Genomic DNA, 23,329 nt, shown 5'->3' with positions numbered 1-23,329 from the left:
GGGGACTTCTCCAAACCTGGAACACCTCCTGCCCTCTGTCTGCACTGACCTTTTGGCTGCTGGGCTGTTTCTCTCACAGTTTTCTCTCACACAGCTGCTGCTGTGTTTTTTTATACTTCCTTAAATACATGCCACAGAGATGCCATCAGTTTCATGGACTGGCTCAGCTTTGACCAGGGCAAATTGGAACTGGCACTGCCTACAAGGACAATCCTTAGACTCTTCTCCAGAGGCCATTCCCACAGCCCCTTCTCCCCACTGCCAAAACCTTGCTACATAAACCTAGTGCTGTGAGATTCTGTTTGATGTATTCTGTGGGAGCTGTGAATCTTCAATGACGTAATAAATACCACACAGTCCCATACAATCAAATATTAACTTTTTGAAACAGCATCCTTCCTTCTAAGATGATTGGAAACTTTATGTTAGACACTACTGTAGTTAAGTGTTTTAAATTACTGTAATAACAATTAGATAAAAGGTTGTATGTATAACCTTAGGGTTCATATTATGAAATCCTTATTTTCTCTGGCAAAACCAGCCAACTCGATGATCCAACAGGATGTGCTATTAGATTGCAGGGATAATAAAGCTACCGTGTAATGATGAATACACCCCACCTTGAAATGACTAAAATTTAAATAAGTCCAAAGTTATTGATTAACCCAGGGCTGGGTAGAACATAGCAGCTCTATGAAGAGTTGGCTATTTCATTTGAATGCTTGTGTTATTGAAGAGAAGAAGAATTGTGTCTTCCACACTCAGGCTAAGCAAAAATGGGTGGTTCACATGTAAGTACTTTTTTAATTTGGATAGTTTAATTTGGACAAGAATTTCCTGTGTTTTTTGTTTGTTTGTTTGTTTGTTTAGTTGTTTGGGGTTTTTTTGTCCCCTTTCACTTTAAATTGCATTAATACAGCTGCAAATGAAGATTTAAATTCAAAGTTTATTTAAAGCGTGGGCAGAAAAATTGTATGTATGTAGCTGGTAACATCCACTTCTTTGCAATATGTGAATTATAAAATGATTGCAGTAACACACAGGTTCTGTTTGTTTTAGCACTGTTAATGGCATAGTTAAAAAGGGAAGCAAGCACCTTGAGAAAAAGAAGCGATGCATTGAATGTCATGAGACATCTAAATTGAGTTAGATTAGCAAATTTGTGTTGGAACCTTCTAAACACTAAACAATTCCCTAAAGGTCTATGAAAAGCTTTCCATTCCAGAGGCCAAATTCAGCCCGTTTTATCACTGAATAGTAGAGACAGGAGTAATCTCAAAGCGTGATGCTTGCAGACAGGTCTGATGAAAATCCAGGTTACTACACTGAATCATATCATATGAGGCTGAGACAATTTTGGCCAGTGTTTTGGTGCTTAATAGTAAATATCTAATAATGACATTTAACCTCAAAATAGCCTGAGTGATAGCTGTGTGTTTGGGGGCAAGCAGTAAATGATGAGACCTTCTGAAAATGAAGTAGCTTGTACTGATGAAATTGGGGGGGTTTCATCTTCACTTAAAATTTCATGGATGAACTACAATTCATTCAGCTGTGTGTCAATCTCTTTGATTGCCCTAAATCTGCAATTTTACAGTATGTATCAATAGAAGACATTCTGTTTCTTCCCTCATCATTTGTCCCCATGAAATTTCAGGTTGTCTTGGAGAAGTACCTGCAGCTATATCAAAGAACGACTTCTGGCACAGCCTGAAAACATTCAGTTCTTAATAGAGGTTTTCAGCTCGTATTTTGCAATCATAGGTTCATGAGTGTCTTATATGTTGTGTTTTTTAAACCTCCAGAGCAAGTCTTACAACCTCCCAGAGGATAAACGGGAACCAACCATAGGGACAGCAAGTTTGTCAACAGATGAGCCAGTAAGCACTCTTTTCACGAAGGATGAAAGGGGCACTGTGGTGTTACAGCACACATTGCAGGGGTTTATGGTGGCTTTGGGAGGTACTGCAGTGCACAAAGGCAGCTCCTCTTCTGTGATCAAGATCAGCACTAGTAAAGCTGGATTGTTTCATTCTGTTGAATACTGCATCATTCCAAAAGTTTGTCCCCTTGAAATTCAAAAAGTGAAATTTCTTTGGCTAACCCAAATTTTGGAAGGAGAATTAGTAATTGAATCATCATTGTCAGCTGAGGTATTTTGTACCAATGGGATGGATTTATAGCTTAGAACTTAAAAAAAGGAAAATATTACTGTCAAATGAAATTTTCACTGAAAACTAAGCATTGTTCAACGGAGCAACGTCTGTAGGAAAGCAAAGATGTCATTGCTTGGAAGTTAAAATTGGACTTTTCAGCTATATCAGAATGTATGATATTTAAAATGAAGCTTTCATCAAAATTAGTATCTTCCTAAGCATGCTAATGTGAACAAAAGTAACAAATATACTTTCAACCAAAAAAATCCAATCAATACTAAGAAGTAGCTTTCTTTTAGAATATGAGCTTCTGATTGAGCTGCACCTGATGCAACGTTAGAGCTCCAAATCTGCACGCTTCCACATGCTTTTCACTAAGCTCCATCCAGACTCTTCCTACAATCAACCAAAGTTCTTGACTGCTCATCCCAGAGATTTAAAGTCATTTACTTTTATTTTCTCCATTTGCATTCTTGAATCTTTAAGCTTATCTGTACTTCTGCTCTTCTTCAAAATCACTGCAAGTGGAATCAATCCATGTGAAAATTTGAGTGGCTGTTCTGCTGTAAGCAAAGTGCTTTGGGGAATATTTGGGGAATAGCAGCAATTGTTTTCATGTTATGGTGGCTTGAAAACTTTGATCGATTTCAACATTTGTTAATTGTTTAACTGTTTTTTTAAACTTCTCTCACTAAATAATCCAAGGCCCTGTATGCATTATTCTGTCGTTCTCAAACTAATCTGGGGGATGGACTAATGCTTTGTTACTAATTTAAGCCATTTTTTGCAATTCTCTGAAAGTCCCTTGAGTTTCATCTTCCCATTGTAAAGCAGCCCAAACCTCCTGCCAGGCAGGACACTATTAACATAAGGAGGTGGGCCAGATGGTTTGAGAACTTGAAGGTAAAAATGTAAGTATAACCTTGAGAGCACCTCCACCTGATGGATCCTTTGGGAACAAGCTCACAAACATCACAAGGGCCTTTGTGTCACTTATAAGGATGGAAGTACCTCATTAGTACAAGCATTACTAACTGCAGTGTAGTTTTATCATCTCATTGCAAAGCTCAACAAAAGCTATTTGTTGCTTCCCCTGGCAGACTGGCATTCAATGTCAGTAGAGTCTTGTTCATTCTCTGGCTATAAACCCACAGTCAGCAGAAGACAGAAATACCTTCATACAACAGTGTTGGAGAACCATGGCCAACTTGAGAGCATCCTGAGACTTCCTCCACCCTGCGAAGTGGAAGGCAGATAGACAAAGAAGCCTCCAAGTTTGGTAGATGCAGTTGGTTTGTCAGACACTCAACGTGCAATGTCTGCATATTAATTTTCTTTGTATGTATCTATGAATATGTAGATTGTGTTCAGATAATGCATCTTGCAGAGGGCCAAAGCCAGATGCATGCAGTCTTGGGGTTTCCCTTTTGGGATGCTACCTCCCTCCAGTTCTTTTCTTCAAAAATTTCAGATTTTGACTGTGCATGTGGGTCAGTGTGACGTTCCCAAATATTACATCCATGTATTGCAGCCCTGTGTTGGCATGCTTAAGTATACCAGTACTTAAATATGCACTTAAGTGATGCAAGCTTCTTAGCAGTCATACCAAATAGTTAACTTCAGGTCTCTCAATGATGAGAACTCATCACAAGTTTCAACTGAGGTAATGAGAAGAGTGAAAAATTTTTCATGAGACATAAGAACATTTCAGCTGTATCTAGGAGTATGCAAGTTAGAGGTTTGGGATCTCAGCTGAAAAACAGGCAGAATTTGGCAGTTCCAGTCATTTTAGTTATCATTAGCTGTATAATGGCCCAGCATACAAAGTGTTTTCCAGCGAGGCGTTATGGTCAGTGATATAAAAACAGACAACTCTATCCTTAGCACAGTGGAAAATTATCCTACACTTGGAATACCAGATTTCCTTTAGGCAATTAAAGCCATTTGTTAGCCACTTTTGTGGTTTCTGTTTTGAAGGTAAGTCTTCAAAGAAAGTAATGTGGAGACCAATTCATGCTCTGACGCATCTTACGTACAAATTTATGCACTGAAGCAGATAAATTGAAGTCTCTAAGAAGAAAAGCTGCAGTTTTGTGACTTTCACATTCTCTCTATGTGGCAGTTGGGAAACTATCCCTGATATTAAAAGTAATCTGCTTTAAGGAGTTCCACCAGATAGACCCAAGTGGGTTTGGGCACATTAAAACCAGAGGTGCAAAATTTAGCTACACGAGAAACTCACCAAAACAGTTTTCTTTTAATTATGGATTCATTTGTCATGATCACGAGGATGATGATATTAAGCTGATTAAAAAAATAGCCATAAGCATTTTTGTGATGATGCATTAAAAACTACTTAGAAACAGGAGAAACACTGTAGGAGGTGAATTGTTTTACTTTGCCATTTAATTAGCTGTCCAGTTAGCATCCCCATTGCCAATTGTTTATAGCAGGAAAAAGCAGATGCAACTAATTCTGTTAGGATCTTGTTATCACTGCATCCTTAGTCTCAGATGTAGAAAATAAAGTTATTTGCACCTCTTGATTTGAAAGGGAGTAACTGAATCATCACAAAGGCTGTTGAGTAAGGAAGCCCTGTCTACATGATTTACATTTATTGTGTTGTCCAGCTTACACTTCATATTGGAACTGTTTGGTTGCTGATAGCAGCAAACTTCAGCAGAAAGTTAGGTTGGGTGCATGTCACTGTCATACAGCTGTTAAACCTAAAACAATCATAAAGATTTTGGAGAGGGACAGCCTGCCTGGCAGGTGGCAAATGGCAAAGGTGTTTTTCTCTAAGCAGTAAGGAAGGCAGATGGCAATCTTCCAGTTTAATCTTCCAGTTAATCTTCCAGTTGTGGTTGGCAGAGAAAATTGCTCAAATAAACAAAAATGACAGGCATGCACTGTGGAACAGCACAGGAAGAAAGGTGGTGGGCAGAAGGACACACGTAGTTCTGAAGTTGCCATGTACCCAGTTTGTCTAAGCCTGTCCTTCCCTGTGCTTGATCTCTTTACGTTCTCTAAAAGCAGATAGATCCCTCTGGCCAATGCTGCCACACAGAAATAGCCAAAATGGGGTCCCAGAGCAGCAGTCCTGCGCCAGCAGGAGCCTTTCCTATTATTACAGATGTTATCAGCCCTACCTATTTATTACCACAGCACAAACCCCGGTGCTTGTTGATACTGCCCTGTTGCCAGCATGCCACAGCTGTTGACTTGTGTTTGTTTTTAAATACTAGCTCCCATCCAATCTGACTTTCGTGTTAAGACTGTTGCTGTTTGCATGGATTCCTACCTGAGTAATGGAGCCCAATTATTTGAATTTTACTGAAGAACTTGCAGAAAACCATCTTACACTGATAGGATAGTAAGAGATGGGGAAACAACCATGCAGTAATGACTAAATATCTTCACCCATGAACAGCATTTCCCAGTTAGATAAGGCACAGTCTTGACTCCTAGTAACTCATCTTTGTTCGTTAGTGTTTGGTCTTTTTTCCTCACCATACTGAGTGGTCCTAGTATTTGCAGGTTTTTCTAACAGAAGTACCTATGCACTGAGGTGACATGGGATTTCTGCCCTTTCTGAACAACAGTCTGGAGCTTTCTGAGCAGAAGCTGTGACCATTCCTATTACACTCGTTGCTTCTGCTGTGATTCAGAAATTCATCCAGTTCCATGCAGCATGAGGTAGCACTATGCTATGTTGAAAAAATATTTCTGATCAGAAACATGGCACCATGTTTTCAGTCTCTCTTTTTAAGTAGATCAGAACCAAACACCACAGCCTACTCCCATATTTATTCTTGTGTTTTACTCTTAACACAAGGAAAGGGTTGGAAATGAATGATGAGAATTGGGCCATTTGTCTCTAAAACTGCCCTTTCAGATTCACAGGAGGCGTTGCTGGTAATGGGGGTATAGTGGAGGACCACAACCATAAGATCTAAGACAAAACATCATTTTTTCTCTCAGTGTGTTAATCTAGTTAATCTCAGATTCCAATTGCGTTACAGCTTATTAAAAGCTTGTGCCAAGATGAATAATTAATCTTAAGTATATGTGTGCTGATAAAACATTTATCACGTAAGTGGTGATTTGCTAAAAGCGACATCCATGGTCATAAGATATTAGATATAATTTAACTAATAAACACTCCAGTCCTGTTGCTCACCATGCTAACAAGGTGACTAAATGGTTTGGGATGCATCTTGGTAGACACAGAAAAGATGAAAACAAATTAACGGAGCATGAGATTGGAAGAGACCTTGAGGTGCCAGCTAACTTACCTAGTGCAGCAAGCTATTCCTCTCTGAGATACCTCACAGTGCAGAGCTGGAGGAGAGCTGCTATTTGATTGGAGATGGGAGTCTGCAAAGCTAGTGGAGCTGATAGATCAGGGATTGTGTGTTGTGAGAACTGAGAAATCAACAAGTACAACAGTTTCCAATTTGTGTTGGGTTTAGCATTGTTAGGGCTTAGCTGTTTGTAATTAATTAATCCTGTAATTCCCATTAGGGGCCTGGCTTCCTAAAGGAGCAGGGGTGCAGGATACTGCAGTGTCTGAATCTGTGTGCATTCCTCAGTGGTAGGATTGGCCCCGGCTCAGCCCCACCTGCTCACCCTCCACAAGAAGGAAGGAGAGAATGAGAAAGACAAAAGTTAGAATTTTCATGGGTTTAGGTTTAAAAATAAAAAGAAGGGGTTGGGAACAAACAAAACAAGAAACAAGTGATACAAAAGGCAATTCACCACCAGCTGACCTATGCCCAGCCACTCCTCAGATGGCAACCCCTGACAGATTCTCCCCACATTTATTGCTGGTCATAATGTCAGATGGTGTGAAATATGGTTGGAGTCAGCTGTGCTGGCTGTGTTCCATCCCAGCCTCCTCACCGGGAGGGCTGCATGAGAAGAAGAAGAGTCCTTGAGTGTATGCTAGTACTGCTCAGCTAATGTATCAGTGTTACCAGCACTCCGCTGGTTACAAATTCATACCATGGCTCTATCCAGACTGCTGGGAACAAAATCAACTCTATTCCAGCCAGAACCAGGACACCTAGCTAAAAACATTTGTACCTATTGGAATTTTTTTAGCTAAATTTGCCAGCAAGGTTTTAATCTCAAAGCTATTTCATGCCTGTTTTGTTTCATGAAAATCAAAAGAGGAGAGAAACTGTATTAGAAATTCCTTTAGTAAAAGACTGATGTGTGACCTCAACCCGTGGCAGACATCAGAGAATCCTCATGATGTTCCTGTGCTGATCCAGAAATTGCAAGCACCAGTTTTCAAACCAGTCTGAAACCAGATGGTAATTTGTGGGAAGCAAGACTTGGATGGCAAGGGAAGCTTGTATAGTTCTATGTGGAACTGGTTTGTGTAATTCTTGTTTAAATCTTGGTTCTTTCCAATGCATTTTTATAATCGTAATTAAATACATGGGAAGAATAATAAAGCCAGTAAATTAACTGGGGCTTGATTCTGTACCAATTTCCAGTAACCACTGCAGATGCCCTCAGACCCATCTGTAACAAGTTCCAGGTGCAGGTCACACAGCAGCCTACACATTTCCAGCTGGCATTGAGCTCACCCTGAGGTATCTCTAATGGCACCAGACACCAACAACTGAATACTGCCCTAGATTTTATTCCAGACCACGTTCATGTGCAGTAGTCAATGCTGCAAAGATCCTGGCTAGGTCAGTCTGACCTTTTTGCAGCCTCTCATTTTAGTTTTAATTTTTATTTTTGTTAAGCCAAAGAGCAATGGAGTACAGCAACCAAAGACAATCTTGAAATAAGACATCTGCTGAATAATTCTCTTCAATGGAGCTGGAAAATATCTCGACATCTCTGAGTTGATCCAGCCCATGTTAGATCTCTACCCGCAGCAATTCCATCTGTATCTCAATTACACTGAGCAGCAGCTGCATTCCTGCTGGCTCTTCCTACTGATTTGCCTTTGGGGTCTGTGTCTGCATTTATCCGTACCCAACTTTGCATTGATTGATGTTGGAGCTGCGGGAGAAGAGCGTGGTCAGCAGCATTCCTTGCAGCAATCCCTTTGTATTGTTTTGACATTACTCTTCCATAAACCTCTGCTCCCAAGCATGGTTGTGCATCTGCTTAAGTGGTTGGGAGTGGTTGCTCAGATATATTATCAGCTGTTTTCAGTTAGAGTACTTTGTCTCTCTTTTGCAGTACAGGAAGCTACCTGTGTGCATGCTCATGACAGCATTCCTTCTGTTCTTGTCTTCTGACAACTTAGCAGTTTATATATACGTATTGTCTTTACCTCTAGAAAGCTATTAGCTGTTGTCTTCAGAAATCCACACAGTATACTACAACATCTCTCCAATTGTACTATTTATGTGTACCATAAGGATTCCTCCACATGCTGACATCAAAAAAAGTCTCCATATGCTTCGCTAAGCATTGTGGACCATCTTCAGCTATAAACTTGTCCCCTCTACTCAGCTCTTGTGAGGCCCCATCTGCAGTACTGCGACCAGGCCTGGGGCCCCCAGTGCAGGAAGGACGTGGTGTCCTTAGAGCGAGACTGGAGGTGGGCCACTAAGATGATCAGAGGGCTGGAGCACCTCTCCTATGAGGAAAGGTTGAGGGAACTGGGCTTGTTTAGCTTAGGGAAGAGAAGACTCCGGGGAGACCTCATTGTGGCTCCCTTCCAGTACTTGAAGGAAGCGTATGAACAGGAGGGGGAACGGCTGTTTACAAGGGTGAATAGTGATAGGACAAGGGGGAATGGTTTTAAACTGAGACAGGGGAGGTTTAGGTTAGATATTAGGAGGAAGTTTTTCACACAGAGGGTGGTGAGGCACTGGAACAGGTTGCCCAAGCAGGCTGTGGATGCCCCATCCCTGGAGGCATTTAAGGCCAGGCTGGATGTGGCTCTGGGCAGCCTGGTCTGCTGGTTGGTGACCCTGCACACAGCAGGGGGGTTGAAACTAGATGGCCATTGTGGTCCTTTTCAACCCTGGCCATTCTGTGTTTCTATGATCTCCTTGAAGTAAAATGTTATTTACAGCAGGAAAAACAACTTGGTATGCTTTACATGTTAGAATTAGTTGTTTTAGAATAGTTGCAGCACCAACTCTTGCAAGACATTGCCAATCAAATCTAATCTGAGAGCTTAAATTCTAAAACAAGACCTATATTAAAGTGACTCTGCATGTATTTTTCAAAGAAAAATGCATACAGTGTCACAAATTGCATGAAGCATCAGTTTATTTTGCCATTTAACTCTTCAGGAGAATGCACCCATAGTTCTGCAGGGCAGGAGGAAGCCCAGGTCTGGAGCTACTCTCACTCTGCCTGGGTGGGCCATGCCACTGGGTGAGTCCTAGCAGACAGCAAGATGTTGTGAGTTACTCAGGAATTGCCCTTGACAGTTTCCTACCCAAAGTATCAGCTTTCCAATCTACAAAGCCTTAATGCTAGTGTTACTCACAGTACTACACAGGTGATATCCTCAGAGTCATCAGTTAACATTTGACAGTGGTTTATTTGAAGACGTGGCTTCACACAGCTCATTCTTGTAGTGCTTTAAAACAAACATATCCTGAACGTAGTTGAGAAACTGGCCTTCTTTCTCTTCACCATACGTCACTCTTGCAAATAAATACTTTTCTTTATGCCTTTATGAATTCTCGTAAACCCGCAATGTTATTTCAGTTGATGATGCTACCATTCTCCTACTATCTGTGCTATACACACCCAACAACTACATCAACAAATGACATATAGGGGCTAGGGACTAGCTATAGTCTCACTACAGCAGAAAAGCCATCGAGGCATACAGTAACAAACCAGCTTGCAGTGCCCATTGGGATTGCTCCAGAGTGCATGATATGAATGGAAGAAATTATCAGTGCATTACCAAGCATAGGAGGAACTCTGACAACTCTAACAAGCCTATGTCAAAATACGGACTGAAGTGCTGAAATGCTTTGCATTATCAGCTTGGTGTTAGGGAGGGAGGGCACCTCTCTGCAAGGCACACTCAACTGATGGACTGTATGTCCAGAATGGGTTTCTGTTTTTTGTGGGATATCTTTATTCTGCTCCTCACTGGAAAGGTTTGGGAAAATGTGTATGTGCTTGGCAACCACTGAGAGCACAGTGCAGGGTGCACATTCACAAGCGACATCAACAGGCTGGTGAAGGTGTTACCTTGCAAGACTGCAGTGCCATAAGTCTGAGAACCTTTTGTGTTGATCCTGTACCTTAATAATTGCTGTTGAAATAATAACTTTCAGTTAAGATAATTTGAGTGAGAAATCCTAGCCATTGACTGCATTAGAAAAGCCGAGGTGCTTAAATGGTGTTTAGTCTATTACGAAGGGAAAGTAACACAGGGACTGTATTTAGACGTTATCCTTGAGATAAGGCCCTTTGTCTCTTGATAGAGGGTGAGTTAATGCAGAGCTGTATCTCTTTCATCAGAACTGGTAGTGCAGAGCGTGTTCAAAGTCCATATAGTAAATTGTCCTCACTCCAACAGAGTGACCTTGTCTGTGACATTTTTCAGGTGTAATCTGTGCCCTGTGCTCTCCTCTAGGGCAAGGAGACAACGTAGCCATGTAGCTTTTCTGCTGAGCGGCATTTTTGGAAGGGCTTAGGAGCAGAATGCCATGTCCTGGGATGTTCTCACCCTTAACTGTCCCTAATGGAGAGCAGAGTGCTTTGCCTTTGGGTGCCATCACCCTTCAGTAACAGCAGTGCCTGGCAGCCCTGCAAAAAAAACGGCCAAATCAACCTGCTGCTATTTGAATGGAAATACCAAAGCACTTACAGTGCACACTTAGACCTTCAGAGCAGATGGTGTGCATATAGTTCAAATTGATTTAGGAGCCTAGGAGCTATTTTCCAGTATTATTTAAGCTCTTAGGCATTTAAATTATCTGATTCATGATGCTACAGGGGCTGAATATGTTGCTGGCCTGCTCCCAGATACTTCTGCCCTTGTCTGAGAAATAGCAGAACAGGGGACTACCAGAACTGCAGCCCCTTTGGTTCATACCCTGTCAAATTAGTACAAATTAGTGATTTTCTGTTTACATTTATATGTCAGGCTATAAACCGCTGCTGTAGTGGTGGACTTTGATTCTGATAGATCTGGCTCAAAGTAACCATATGTTCAGTACACACACACACACACACACACACATACACATACAACCACCATCTTTATGACATTATGTATCTTTATTTACTTTATGTAAGGACATCCATTCAAGAAAGATATGCAGGATCCATTTTTATTCAATCTATAGAGACTGTCAGCTTCTAGCAGTTAAATACACACAGGGTTCTGCACGCATCTGGTAAGTCATTTATATTGGCCTGTTCTTAATGTGGTACAAACAAACAGCGTTTGATCTGACATCAAGTTGTCCAATATAAAGTTATTACATTCAGATTATTTGAACAAGCCTGAACTGTCAGAGCAAAGTTACATAGGATCAGCATCACATGCCGTGTGGAAACAGCTATTTTTGCTCCAATTCCAGGAGACCTTGTGATAGACAGTGTTTCAGCAAAGCCCAATCTGAACTTCACAGTTTAGAAGATGTGACTAAAGATCAGGCAAGAACCCGGCCCAGACTTCTGTGATTCAAAAGGAATAATGCAAAGTCATTTCCCTTGTGTCCATTGTGTCTCTGTTTTCTCAGTCAACAGACAAACGTCATCATGGGTTTGATGCAGAACGAGATGCCAAGAAATTACACAAAGCCTGCAAAGGAGCAGGTAAGAAAGCTCTTTGTTTTTGTGCAAAGGGCAATTTGCAAGATTATAAAGAGCATATCCATATTCAAGAACAATGTTTAAGCCATTTTCAGTTAATCTTTATGCTTTGTGTTACTGACTCAAAGAGCATGTACACACATGGAGTTAAGGTAATTGGGAAAGGCAGCCAGTTTGTTCCTCAAAGACTGGTTTTGTGAACTGCTTGACTCCAGAGGATCAGGCTAAACTTGCTATTTGCTGATGAGACAGGACCACAAAGCTGCCGTGCTGATATGAATTCATGGAGTCCAGCCAGTAAGGCCAGGTTAAGGGCATGGCAATATATCCTTTCCCAGGGACCAGCCAAAAACATGGCCACCTCCATATAGTAGAGCCTACTCCAGCTGAAAGGAATATAGTCAGCAGTCAGCCTGCTTCAGTGATTTTTAACCAAATGTATTGGCTCCCACCATCTCCTCTGGCAGTTTAAGATGGTTGACTGTGCACCAGTGTGAATGAGGAATGCACTGTGTCCAGGGGATCCTCAGATCCATGGAGGTGCCAGTGTCCAGCAGAGGAAGGACAGCCGAGCAGCAGATGAAGATGTTAAGTTATTGTACACACCAGGCTTTTGCACACTAAACATTTAAACCTTTCTTCCTGGTATAGCACTGACATTCAAGATTGAATAGTAAAGTACTTGAATTTTAGGAAATCTTGTCCTGTCAAGTTACCCCTATCAAGACAGTCTCACTCTCCACTAAGTGTTTAACTCCACATGGTCAAATAGAGATGCTGTTCCTCCAAAATTGGACCTTGACTATCATCTTGGTTCCAAGCATGAAGAGCTGGACAAGATGCCCTGAACTTGGCCTGGATGTACCCACTGGTGATCTTCAAGGATGAAAATACATCAGCTCCTGCTGAATGCCAATAACATTTTTATTTTTATCATCCATACTGGTAGTTTCTCTGAAACACTTGCTGGTCTCTGCTCCTGAGAGCCTGCAATGAGGCACAAAACAAAGCCCAGTAGATGAAAGCAACAAATAGAAAAGAAGACCATGAGAAAGCATCCAGCAGCATGACACACGTGCATCAGCAGCACTGGCCTGAGGCTTGATGCATATCATCTGCTATTTAAACCCTTTATATGCTATGGACATTGTGGCCCATCTCAGTCAGGGCCAGAGATGTCTCCAGCCAGACACTCATTTCAATACCTGTCTTGAGTAAATGCCTGAGGCAAGTCATTGGCCCCACAGATGGAAGTGCACCAGAACACAAGCTAATGCAGTAGCTGCTCTATTGTGTCACTCAGGCACCCAAATAGCACTGCTGTAGTCCTGTCCCATTAGCAACAAACATCGACTGATGCCTTCCAGCTGCCTTGTTTAGAGCAAACATCTGTTTATATTGGCTTAGGGCAAAAAAAGTGCAAGAACAAGGTCATTGCCTTCAGTAAGCATCTATCTGTTACATAAGTTACAGGTCAAATCTTCCTCAGGACTTTCCCATGGCAGGACGTTGTGTGGTCAGTTCCCCTGTGGGCTTTCCAGAGAAACAGCCCCTGCAGTGCCCATCATTGGGACTTCCCAGTGGCTGCATTCTCCCACTTATTTTTGCCAAACAAAACAGCATCAGCAGAGAAATTCAGACCATGAAGACTAATTCCCTCTCCTCTTTCTGACTCTATCATCTAGCGCAGAGGACAACCTGTTTTACACAGGCCACCACTAAGGCAGTGAGTGAACGAGACTGATTTGAACACATCCTCACCTCCCCAGCCACTTGCCCCATGCTGTTGCCACAGCTGAAAAGCATTGCAGGGGTGGAAAATAGGGGCAGGGACTGCTCCAACAACAAGTGCCACTCTAAACATGGACATCAGTCCATGGGCATTGGCGTGTCAGAACCTTGATCAGAAAAAGAAGACTCAGATCCTCTGATAATATATAAGCAGCATAAGACTGTGATCTTTTATTTTATGTTCTGAACATTGTAGCTGACTACAGATAAATATATTCTTAAAAGAATCTCAGTTGCTACAAATCCCAAAGTGTACCCGAGTAGATGTATGTATATTGATTTGTTTCTCTTTAGAGAGGAAAGCACTCAGTACTCTTTTCTTTCCTCTGCATTGGATTCTTGATTAAACCCTGTCTATGTTCAACCTTCTTTTTCAGGAACTGATGAAAAAAAAATTATTGAAGTCTTGTCAAGTCGAACATCAGAGGAGAGACAACAAATTAAACAGAAGTACAAAGCTCTCTATGGCAAGGTATTTCAGAATAAATGGCCTCTCTCTTTTGAACAGTATGCATGCTGGTAAAGGAGTTCATATACCTCTGCTTCTGAAATACTAAAGCATCAGTGGATTGAGGGTTTCTGATTCAGCAATTTTCTTAGCTCCCAAAATATTGTTATATTAATAACATTAGGATTCAGAATATATTTTTTTAATTCAGCCATAACCAGATCAGAGCATTTTAGTCAATGTTGGGACAGCTAGAAAATAATTCATAACCAAAATCAATTATTTTCTCAAAAAGAGTGGTGAAATGGTGAAATGGCACAGGCTGCCCAGAGAGGTGGTGCTGTCACCATCCCTGGAAGTGGTCAAGGAACGTGAAGATGTGGCTTAGTGGGCAGGGTGGTGATGGATTGATGGTTGGACCAGATGATTAGGACAAAGACAAGGAGAAATGGTTTTAAGTTAATGGAGGGAGAATTTATGTTGGATATCCTTACCAAGAGAATGGTGAGGTGCTGGAACAGGCTTCCCAGAGAGGTTACGGATGCCCCTGTCCCTGGAGGTGTTCCAAGCCAGGTTGGATGGGGCCTGGGGCAGCCTGGTCTAGTATTAAATGGGGAGGTTGGCGGCCCCGCCTGCTGCAATGGGGTTGGAGCTTCATGATCCTCAAGGTCCATTCCAACCCAATTGTATAATTCTGTGATCTTTCAGTCGTCTTTCCAACCTTGATAATTCAATGACTCTGTATCTCAGCTTGTGCTCATGTTCAGAGCATTTAGAAAAGAAAAAAGAAACCTGAAACCAAGGCAATTGCAATTAGTTGCAAGACAAATGCAATTAAAGTAAAAGGGAAACTTCAGATTTAAATCCCTCTCAGACCAGGTACAAATTCAGAGGAACTTTTTGGTCTTTATATTTTCATTGTCATTATATTTCTGTGAGTCAAATAGATTTAATATTGATTTATGCTCACGATGAGTCAGACCACACATTGAAAAAATGAGAAATCTCCAAAGGTGCTCGAAGCAGCCCTTGGAGACCAGACGGCAAGCATGACTTTAAGTGCATACACACCACTGAGTTCATTCTTTAATGAGGATTAATAAAAGCAGATATTGGAAGTGGGCAAAGTCCAGGGGTCATCCTGGTCACGTGGGCACATCATAACCCTTCCTACCCTGGATCTTTGGAAGAGCAGAGCTGCACACTGCTAGAGGAAGTGCGATATGCCAGCGCCCTGGGACTGGTGGCAGCTGATTGCTCAAGGGATGGAGCTCATCTGTGGTTGGGCAAGAGCACAGTTCAGAACAGTAGATGTAGAACTGGCCTTCTTCACTGTTGTTCTGAAGCTGTCAAATACTTCCTGGACTTCAGGAAATGTTAGCTGAAGAAAGAGCTTGAAATAAATCATTGGTAGATGTTATTCTCAACATGAGTGCTCAGCTGACACATAAACACTAACCAGCTCTTCTCCAGGGTCTTATTAATTTTTGAATTAAAAAGATCAGAAAGGATCTTTATGGGTTTTTTTCTTTTTCTTTCTTTTTTCTTTTTTTTTTTTTTCCTTTGGTGGAAAAAAATGCAAAGCACTTTATAGAAACATGTTGCTTTTTCTAGTAAGTCAGTTATAACCAGAAGTGGAAGAGAATTTGGGAGAAGTTTGATCCGTTCTGTTGCACCTCTTTCAAAGCAGGTTTCTGCACTGTGTTTTGGAGCAAATTCTTCTGGTAAGGTTTTTTAAATGGTAGTGTACATGTATTTAAACAAGGAAGAGTCCAGACTGGACTGTGAGCAGCTGATTGTTGAAGACAGGAGAAAAAGATCATTCAATATTTTGGGGAGAATTTAATATGCAAAAAGATCCCCTCATCCCTTATTTTTTTTTTTCATATTTTTTCCCTTTTTGGTACAGAAAAAGCATTGAAATCACAAAATTCTTTAATTCCACTTGGACTTTTTCACTAACCCTTCCAACTGCCTTCACAGGATTTGGAAAAGGTCTTGAAGGGAGACCTGAGTGGCAATTTTGAAAAGGCTGTGCTGGCTCTGCTGGACCTTCCCTGCGAGTATAAGGCCCGGGAGCTTCATAAGGCCATGAAAGGCGCCGGGACTGATGAGTCGCTGCTGATTGAGATCCTCTGCACACAAAACAATAAGGTTGGGACATTCTGGTAGATTTTGCATGTGATGTATCTTAGGTAGCAGTGCAGCAGCTGACTTGCTTTGTCTGCTTGTTTGCTGGTTGATTTATGTTCTTATTTCCCTAGGAAATCACAGACATAAAGGAGGCATACAAGCGGCGTAAGTAGTGTTGCATTTCGTATACCTTCATTTGAGGCCTTCATCACTGAGTGAACCCTGACAGATTTGCTTTTTTTCCTGCACAGTCTTTGATAAAGATCTGGAGTCTGATGTGAAAGGTGACACAAGTGGTTCTCTGAGGAAGATATTGGTCACTGTGTTGGAGGTGAGGCTGTGAACTTTGCTACTATGCATCAACCTGGAAGAGAGATTTTCTTTTCTTTATCGTAATAAGTGTTAGCTGCTATTTAGAATAAGATTACTGTAATAAATAATTTAATAACAAAGTAATTATCACAAGCAAAAGACATTCTTAAAGGTATTCTTCAGGACAAGAACTTTCTAAGTTTCTAGCGTTTTAAAGTAACAATAGGGATTATGCAAATTCAGAAGCAATTTTAAAAATTCTGATAATTTCACAGAATCACAGAATCACCAAGGTTAGAAAAGACCCACAGGATCACCCAGTCCAACCATCCACCTATCACCAATAGCTCTCACTAAACCACGTCCCTCAACACAAAATCCAAACGTTCCTTGAACACCTCCAGGGTTGGTGACTCCACCACCTCCCTGGGCAGCCCATCCCAGTGCCTGACCACTCTTTCAGAGAAGTAGTATTTCCTAACGTCCAGCCTAAATCTCCCTTGGTGCAGCTTGAAGCTATTCCAATCACTGGTACACGAGAGAAGAGGCCGACCCCCAGCTCACTACAACCTCCCTTCAGGTAGTTACAGAGAGCAATGAGGTCTGCCCTGAGCCTCCTCTTCTCCAGACTGAACATTCCCAGCTCCTTCAGCAGCTCCTCATAAGTTCTGTGCTCCAGACCCCTCACCAGCTTTGTGCCCTTCTCTGAACCAGCTCCAGGGCCTCAATATCTTTCTTGCAGTGAGGGGCCCAAAACTGGACGCAGAACTTGAGGTGCGGCCTCACCAGAGCTGAGGACAGGGGACATTCAGTGCCTGTTCCTGCTGGCAACACCGTTCCTGATGCACTAAACCATGCCCCTCAATGATATATCTAAACATTTTTTGAAAGCCTCCAGGATAGAATGGTACCCATGAAAGATCATGACTACATTACACTAAATTCTAAAACCTGTGGCATCTGATTTCAATCTCAACTGAAGAATTTACAGTACATGTAGATACAGAAGAAGTGAGAAAGAGATTGCTGTTATGTTAGCTTCACAAAAAGAAAGTGTATTTTGCATTACAACATGCTTTATTTTAAACCAGCTACGTGAAATAAAAAATGAATAACATTTCTGTAAGGGCATAGTATAGCTAAATAGAGTAGGATCACAAGTAGGAATGCAACTGTCTGACCAGACAGCCCATGAAAATGAAAAGATTTGACACATTTCAAAGCCCTAACAGTCCCACTGCTAAGTACACCAGTCTGGAAAGCACTGCTTCAACCTCTTGGTCTGTATTTTCAGGAGATGCAAATGTGTATTATCCATATATTTTTTAATAGATAATTTGTTTGTAATTTCAATCAGGAAAAAAAAACCTGTGCTAGCGAATGCTCAGAGCATGCATTATATCCATTTACTGAGGAACATTTCACAGCTCTCAGGGAGTACGCAGCAGATTGAGTGCAAGCTTCACCTCAAGTCTGTGCTGAGCTTGGACAGTTCTATCCGGTGCTGCACAGTGGCCCATTACTAAGCAGATGTCAGCAGGTGGCAGCAAAACTAAACCAAAATGTTTGCGAAGGCCACTAAACGACCACTTTTCCCTTCACTGCAAACTAACCAGCACTTGAGTCTCTTTTTCCACTGCAATGTCCTTTTCCATAGGCAACCCGAGATGAGAACCAACAGGTCAACATAGAGCTTGCTGAGCAGGATGCCTCAGATCTATATAAAGTAAGTGAAACTACAGAAAGAAAAAAAAACAATTATGTTGTGCTGCTCAGCAGTGAGATGATGACAAAGTTCACTGAGCATGTGGCAATAAATAAATGCATCAAAAATTAACATGCAATATCTAAGGCAGGAGAAGGCCGCTGGGGAACAGAGGAGCTGGCTTTCAATGTTGTCTTAGCAAAGAGAAGCTACAGTCAGCTGAGAGCAACTTTTCAGGCCTACGAAAAGGTGAGTTATTCCCTTCTGTGATGTGAGTTGTGCAGAATGTAATGTGTAGCTTGCAGACCCTGCAGCAAAATGTAGAGAAGGTGATCCTTTATTTACCATTTTAAAAGGAATTTGGAAATTATTTCTGTATGACCAGATGCTGATCTTACAGAGGGAAAAAGCTGTACCGTCAGCCAGTTAAGCAGAGTGTGTTCCCTTTCATAACCCACCAGCATCCAACCAAACAAAAGTTGTGATGTCCCACAACTGCATGATGATGTGTGTGCCCTTCCTGCAGAAGGAGGGCTGACTGTTCTGGGGTAGTGAGGTGGCGCACAGCTGGGTGAATGCATGCTGGGCCTGTCCCTGGCTTACTCATGAGACCTTGGAGTGTCTGGGGGTGCCTATTCCCATCCTCTCCAAGCACTCATCCATAGCTCTTCTGTTAAGGCAGAGGCACATCTCCTCTTCTGAGCAGACAGCAGGTGCAGGGACTTTGCTGTGCTCTCCTCTACCCCCAAGCAAAAGACAAAGTAAGCAGCAAAATCCTGGCTGTTTATTTGACTTGTGAAAATTCAAGCAACAGAAGATGCAAAGTTCTTCTCCCAGCAGCTGGGTGGAAGCTCAGCAGTGATATTTTTTCTTTGGAGAAAGCTCCTCTCCAGTGTCTGGCTCAGAAATCTGAACTTCCCTAGGATGACTCTGAGTTCATCAGAAAACTGTGACCCTAAGCATTGAAGATGGAAAACCTTCAGTCACAGTCTTCTTTCAATGTCAGCATAATAAGGAGCCCTTAGTTGGAAAAATGTTTGAAGCTTAATCCAGCTTTTGGTTTGGTGCTGGCAGGAGGACAAAAACAGTCACTAATTGATACTCCCTTGGAGTTGCCCATACCCTGGGGGTTCCAAGCTACGTTCACTTTTTGATTCCAAAAACCAAGAAGGTTGCCCAAACCAATCTACCGCATCCTGTCTGGCTGTATTTGAGAAAGGGGGCCCAGATTAGAGCCGTGCAAACATAAGTCCTTCTTCACTTTTGGAAAGATAAATAGAGACAGATCAATATGAAATTGGATTTGTAGAACCTCACAAGGTACCCATTGCTGCCTTGTATCTGTGTTCTGCTGGAATGGCACTAAAGTCCATTGGAGACACACAGAGCTAGCCAGATAGTAAAACAGCAAAGTTAAAGGCTTTGAGGTTCACAAAATTCACAAAGATCAAAATGAACAACGTTTTGAAGTGGCAGTCTCTTTTTCCCTTTTTCTACAGAATAATAAAAAAACTTGGGAACAACTGAAATGCCTGTAAACTTTCCCTGGGAAGCCAAAGACAATAAGTAACAAAACTTCATAGAGCTGGTAGAGCTCCAAAATTTATCTTCTTTGTGTGGAAACTATCCAGGGCCTTGATAAAAGCATTAGAGGGAAGTCAGAGACTTTTTCCTAGACTCGAGGTCACTCAAGAAGAAGCTGAAGCTTCTTTGTTCTAGAAGCCTTCTGATATGAGTACATCTGCTTGATTGATGTTATCCATCTCCTAGCTGCTGTGTCCTAACAGGCCTTGTACACCCTGTTTTCTTGGTGCCAGTGGATCTGTGAGCACTTAAACCAGAGAAAGACTTTACTTGTCCTTGATTTACTCCCTTGTAAAGAGCTAAAAGGATCTGAATTGGCCTTTTGCCATTGGATCCTAAACATAAGGCGGGTTTTATGGGAGTGCGATGATGTGTGCAAAGAGCAACTCTTACAGCTACATTTGTTGTGCTTATAGGTGTATGGAAAAGACATAGAAGAATCCATTAAAAGTGAAACATCAGGAGATCTGGAGAAAGCTTATCTTACTCTCGGTAACAAAACAAAACAGCAAAAAAAAAAGCACTGAGACCTTTCTTTTCTAGTTCTTGCCCTCCTCTGATACTGGTTCTTGGGGATTCTGTGTACAGTCTGGTGACAGTTATTGAGGTAACCCTAAACTGAAACTGACATATCTGCTAGGAAAAGGAGAAACAGGTTTCAGTAGTGATGTGGAGCCCCTGATACTAAAAATAAATTTTTCCAGGTACATCTCCTCCCCAAGGCTGGGTTATTTCCTCTCTAAACTGCCCCTGAGGCCATGGCTGTGAATAATTTCCAGCCTGGGCATCATCAGCAGTGCACTACTGCAAAAACGTACAGGGTCCATATTGGCCATTTAGCGCTGCGGATGACTGTGACCAGTATTTACACCTGTACCCTGGATCTAGTTAGCTTAGTGGTATTGATTTTATCTGTGTGGATCTTGGCGCTCCCAAACCTTGCCCCTCTAAGCTGCAGGTGAGCAAGTACTGTAAGAATATATCATAGAGTCATAAAATCAAAGAATGGCTTGTGTTTTAAAGGATTTTAAAGAACATCCTCTCCCAACTCCCTGTGGTGGGAAGGGCTTCCCCCCACCAGGTCAGGCTGCCCAGGGCCCCATCCAGCCTGGCCTTGAGCACCTCCAGGTACCCACAGCTTCTGTGGGCAGCCTGTGCCAGGCCATCACCACCCTCTGAATACAAAATTTCTTACTAAGATCTAACTTAAATCTCAACTCTTTTAGTTTAAAGCCATCTCCTGTTGGCCTGTCACTATCAGACCTTGTAAATGTTGGTCTGCCTCCTGTTCATGGGCTCCCTCCACATACTAGAAGTCTGCAGTGAGGTCTCCCGAGAGCCTTCTCTTCTCCAAGCTAAACAAGTCCATCTCTCTCTACCTTTCTTCATAAGAAAGGTGCTCCAGCTCTTTCATTTTCTTCATAGCCTCCTCTGGACCCACACCAATAGCTCCATATTTTTCTTGAGTTGGGTGTCCCAGGCCTGGACATAGTAAATGTATCATCAAGGAGAACTCCAGATGGGCAAATGCTCATCCCCATTCATTTCACTTTCACTGTGGAATAGCAGTGGAGTCAGCGTTTACCATTTCACTGTGTAATAAACTTTCCCTCTGGAGAAATGTATGACTCCATTCAGATTCCAAACTTGCTCCTTGTATGTGGATAGGGAACTAGTTATAAAATAAAAATTCTCCCAGCTCATATGTCCACATGATCATAACTCTAGAGAGTTTTCTGTATTTCTTCCTTACTTATTTCCTTCTGATTGAAGATGTAATACAAAGTGTAAATATGCAAGTGTAATGAAGTCTCTTACTTTTCTTCAGTCAGCTGTGCCAAAGACTGTCCGGGTTACTTTGCAACACTTCTGCACAAGTCAATGAAAGGAGCTGGGACTGATGAAGATACCTTGATTCGCATCCTCGTGACCAGGGCTGAGGTAGGTTATCCTGCAATCTGCAATACTATAGTACCACCAGTTCTGCGAGAAATACAAATTTAGAGTTCAGAGTGAGATCTGGTGGATCGTGTGCTGAGCCAACCCCATGCAGCCCAATGACATCAGTGGTCACACTCTGCTTTTGTACCGAGGCAATGCTAATTTTGGTATGGCATCTATTTCTGGTTTTGAAAGGACGAGCAAGCATACAGAAAGCCTATAGTAGAGTCAATTGTACCTGGATAAAAAAGGCCTGTGGGGAGTTCCTGGCCCAATAAGATGTGTAAAAGTAAATTCCTAGTTAAGTAATTATAAACCAGCAGTTCTCACATTAATAATTGCTTATAAATATATCTTGCCAATTCTTTCTGATTCCAGCTAGGAAAAGCAGATGGGAAGGAGGAAAGAAAAATAAAGAGCCAAAGGAGATAACTGTAATTTTAAAAAGAACAAAATTGAAAAAGACATTTGAGATTCTGAACATAGTATTTAATTCTTCCTACTTTATAAACTGTTGAGATTATAACCTCGGGGCTGTTTCAGTCTTGATGCAGAAGAGGAATTGTTCACATGGGCATGGAGAGCATATTTCTCAATAATCAACTGTGAGAAATCAGTCTCCAGTGTAGTCTCTTCATTGAGATACAGTTCAATCAAGAAAACACTTAAAGACCCCAGTAAAGATCAGAACAGTGCAGTGGGTTCCTTTTCACCAGAAAGCTTGAGACAAGGCATTTCATTCTCCCCCTTATAGTAACCAGAAAATTACCTCTGTGAGTGGAACAAAACCAAACTGCCTTTTATGCTCCATCTTTTATACATACCCATGGAAATGCTCCTTTTCCTTCTTGCCACCACACAGTGTGTCCACACAGCACCACTGAGCACCAGGTAGAGATGCCCCTTGCCACCCCCGCATGCCCATTCCCCTTTTCACAACTAGTGTCCCCTCACCACACCATCTCACATGGGCTTACCTCAAGTCCTAATAAGAACTCCAAGGTCCTCCAAGATGTTTGAGCCTCCTGCTTTCTCCTCTTCTTCCACTGGCTGCAGTGGACCTTGAATCAGACCTCAGGGGTCCTGGTAGGAGCAGGGCACATGGTACAAAGCATGACCCACTCTTCTAAAGAGGCTCTTGGTGTCTTCTCAGAGTGACCTTCCAGCAATAAAGGGGAAGTTCCAGGAAATGTACAAGAAGTCATTAACTGAAGCTGTCCGATCCGATACCTCTGGGGACTTCAGAAAGTTGCTTCTGGCTATTTTGCACTAAAAGGCCATCAAGAATGAAGAGGCATGCTGAGCAGCCACCTCTTGATCAGCTTCCAAAACAGCATCCAAAAAATGTGGCATTTGCACAAAGAAAAAAATCCAATTTATTTTCTTTCCAGCTGGGAAAGATGTTGCCAAGTAAAGCTGGACGTGAGGTTTATGTTATGGCTATCTCATCAAATGTCCTTAAGCAATAAAGACGTGTTAAAAAACTAA

General features: G+C 41.9%; 1 protein-coding gene across 2 annotated transcripts; it reads left to right on the top strand.

The window, feature by feature from the left end:
* The first annotated feature begins 676 nt into the window (after window positions 1–676).
* ANXA13 (annexin A13) lies at window positions 677–23,329 on the top strand. Of its 2 annotated transcripts, XM_052703787.1 has the most exons (12): window positions 677–791; window positions 1,806–1,880; window positions 11,855–11,930; window positions 14,096–14,190; window positions 16,150–16,320; window positions 16,431–16,464; window positions 16,551–16,630; window positions 18,269–18,337; window positions 18,464–18,565; window positions 20,317–20,392; window positions 21,729–21,841; window positions 22,995–23,329. In XM_052703787.1, exons 1-12 carry the CDS (start codon window positions 777–779, stop codon window positions 23,112–23,114), a joined length of 1,026 nt encoding a protein of 341 aa, XP_052559747.1. In that variant the 5' UTR covers window positions 677–776; the 3' UTR covers window positions 23,115–23,329. The 2 variants fall into 2 exon arrangements, with proteins under 2 accessions (XP_052559747.1, XP_052559748.1); XM_052703788.1 differs by lacking the exon at window positions 1,806–1,880.

Source organism: Tympanuchus pallidicinctus, unplaced genomic scaffold (genome assembly GCF_026119805.1).
Source record: "Tympanuchus pallidicinctus isolate F22 unplaced genomic scaffold, pur_lepc_1.0 scaffold5, whole genome shotgun sequence".
NCBI lineage: Eukaryota > Metazoa > Chordata > Aves > Galliformes > Phasianidae > Tympanuchus > Tympanuchus pallidicinctus.
The sequence above is the reverse complement of the archived record's forward strand: the minus strand, read 5'-3'. Positions and strand labels throughout refer to the sequence as shown.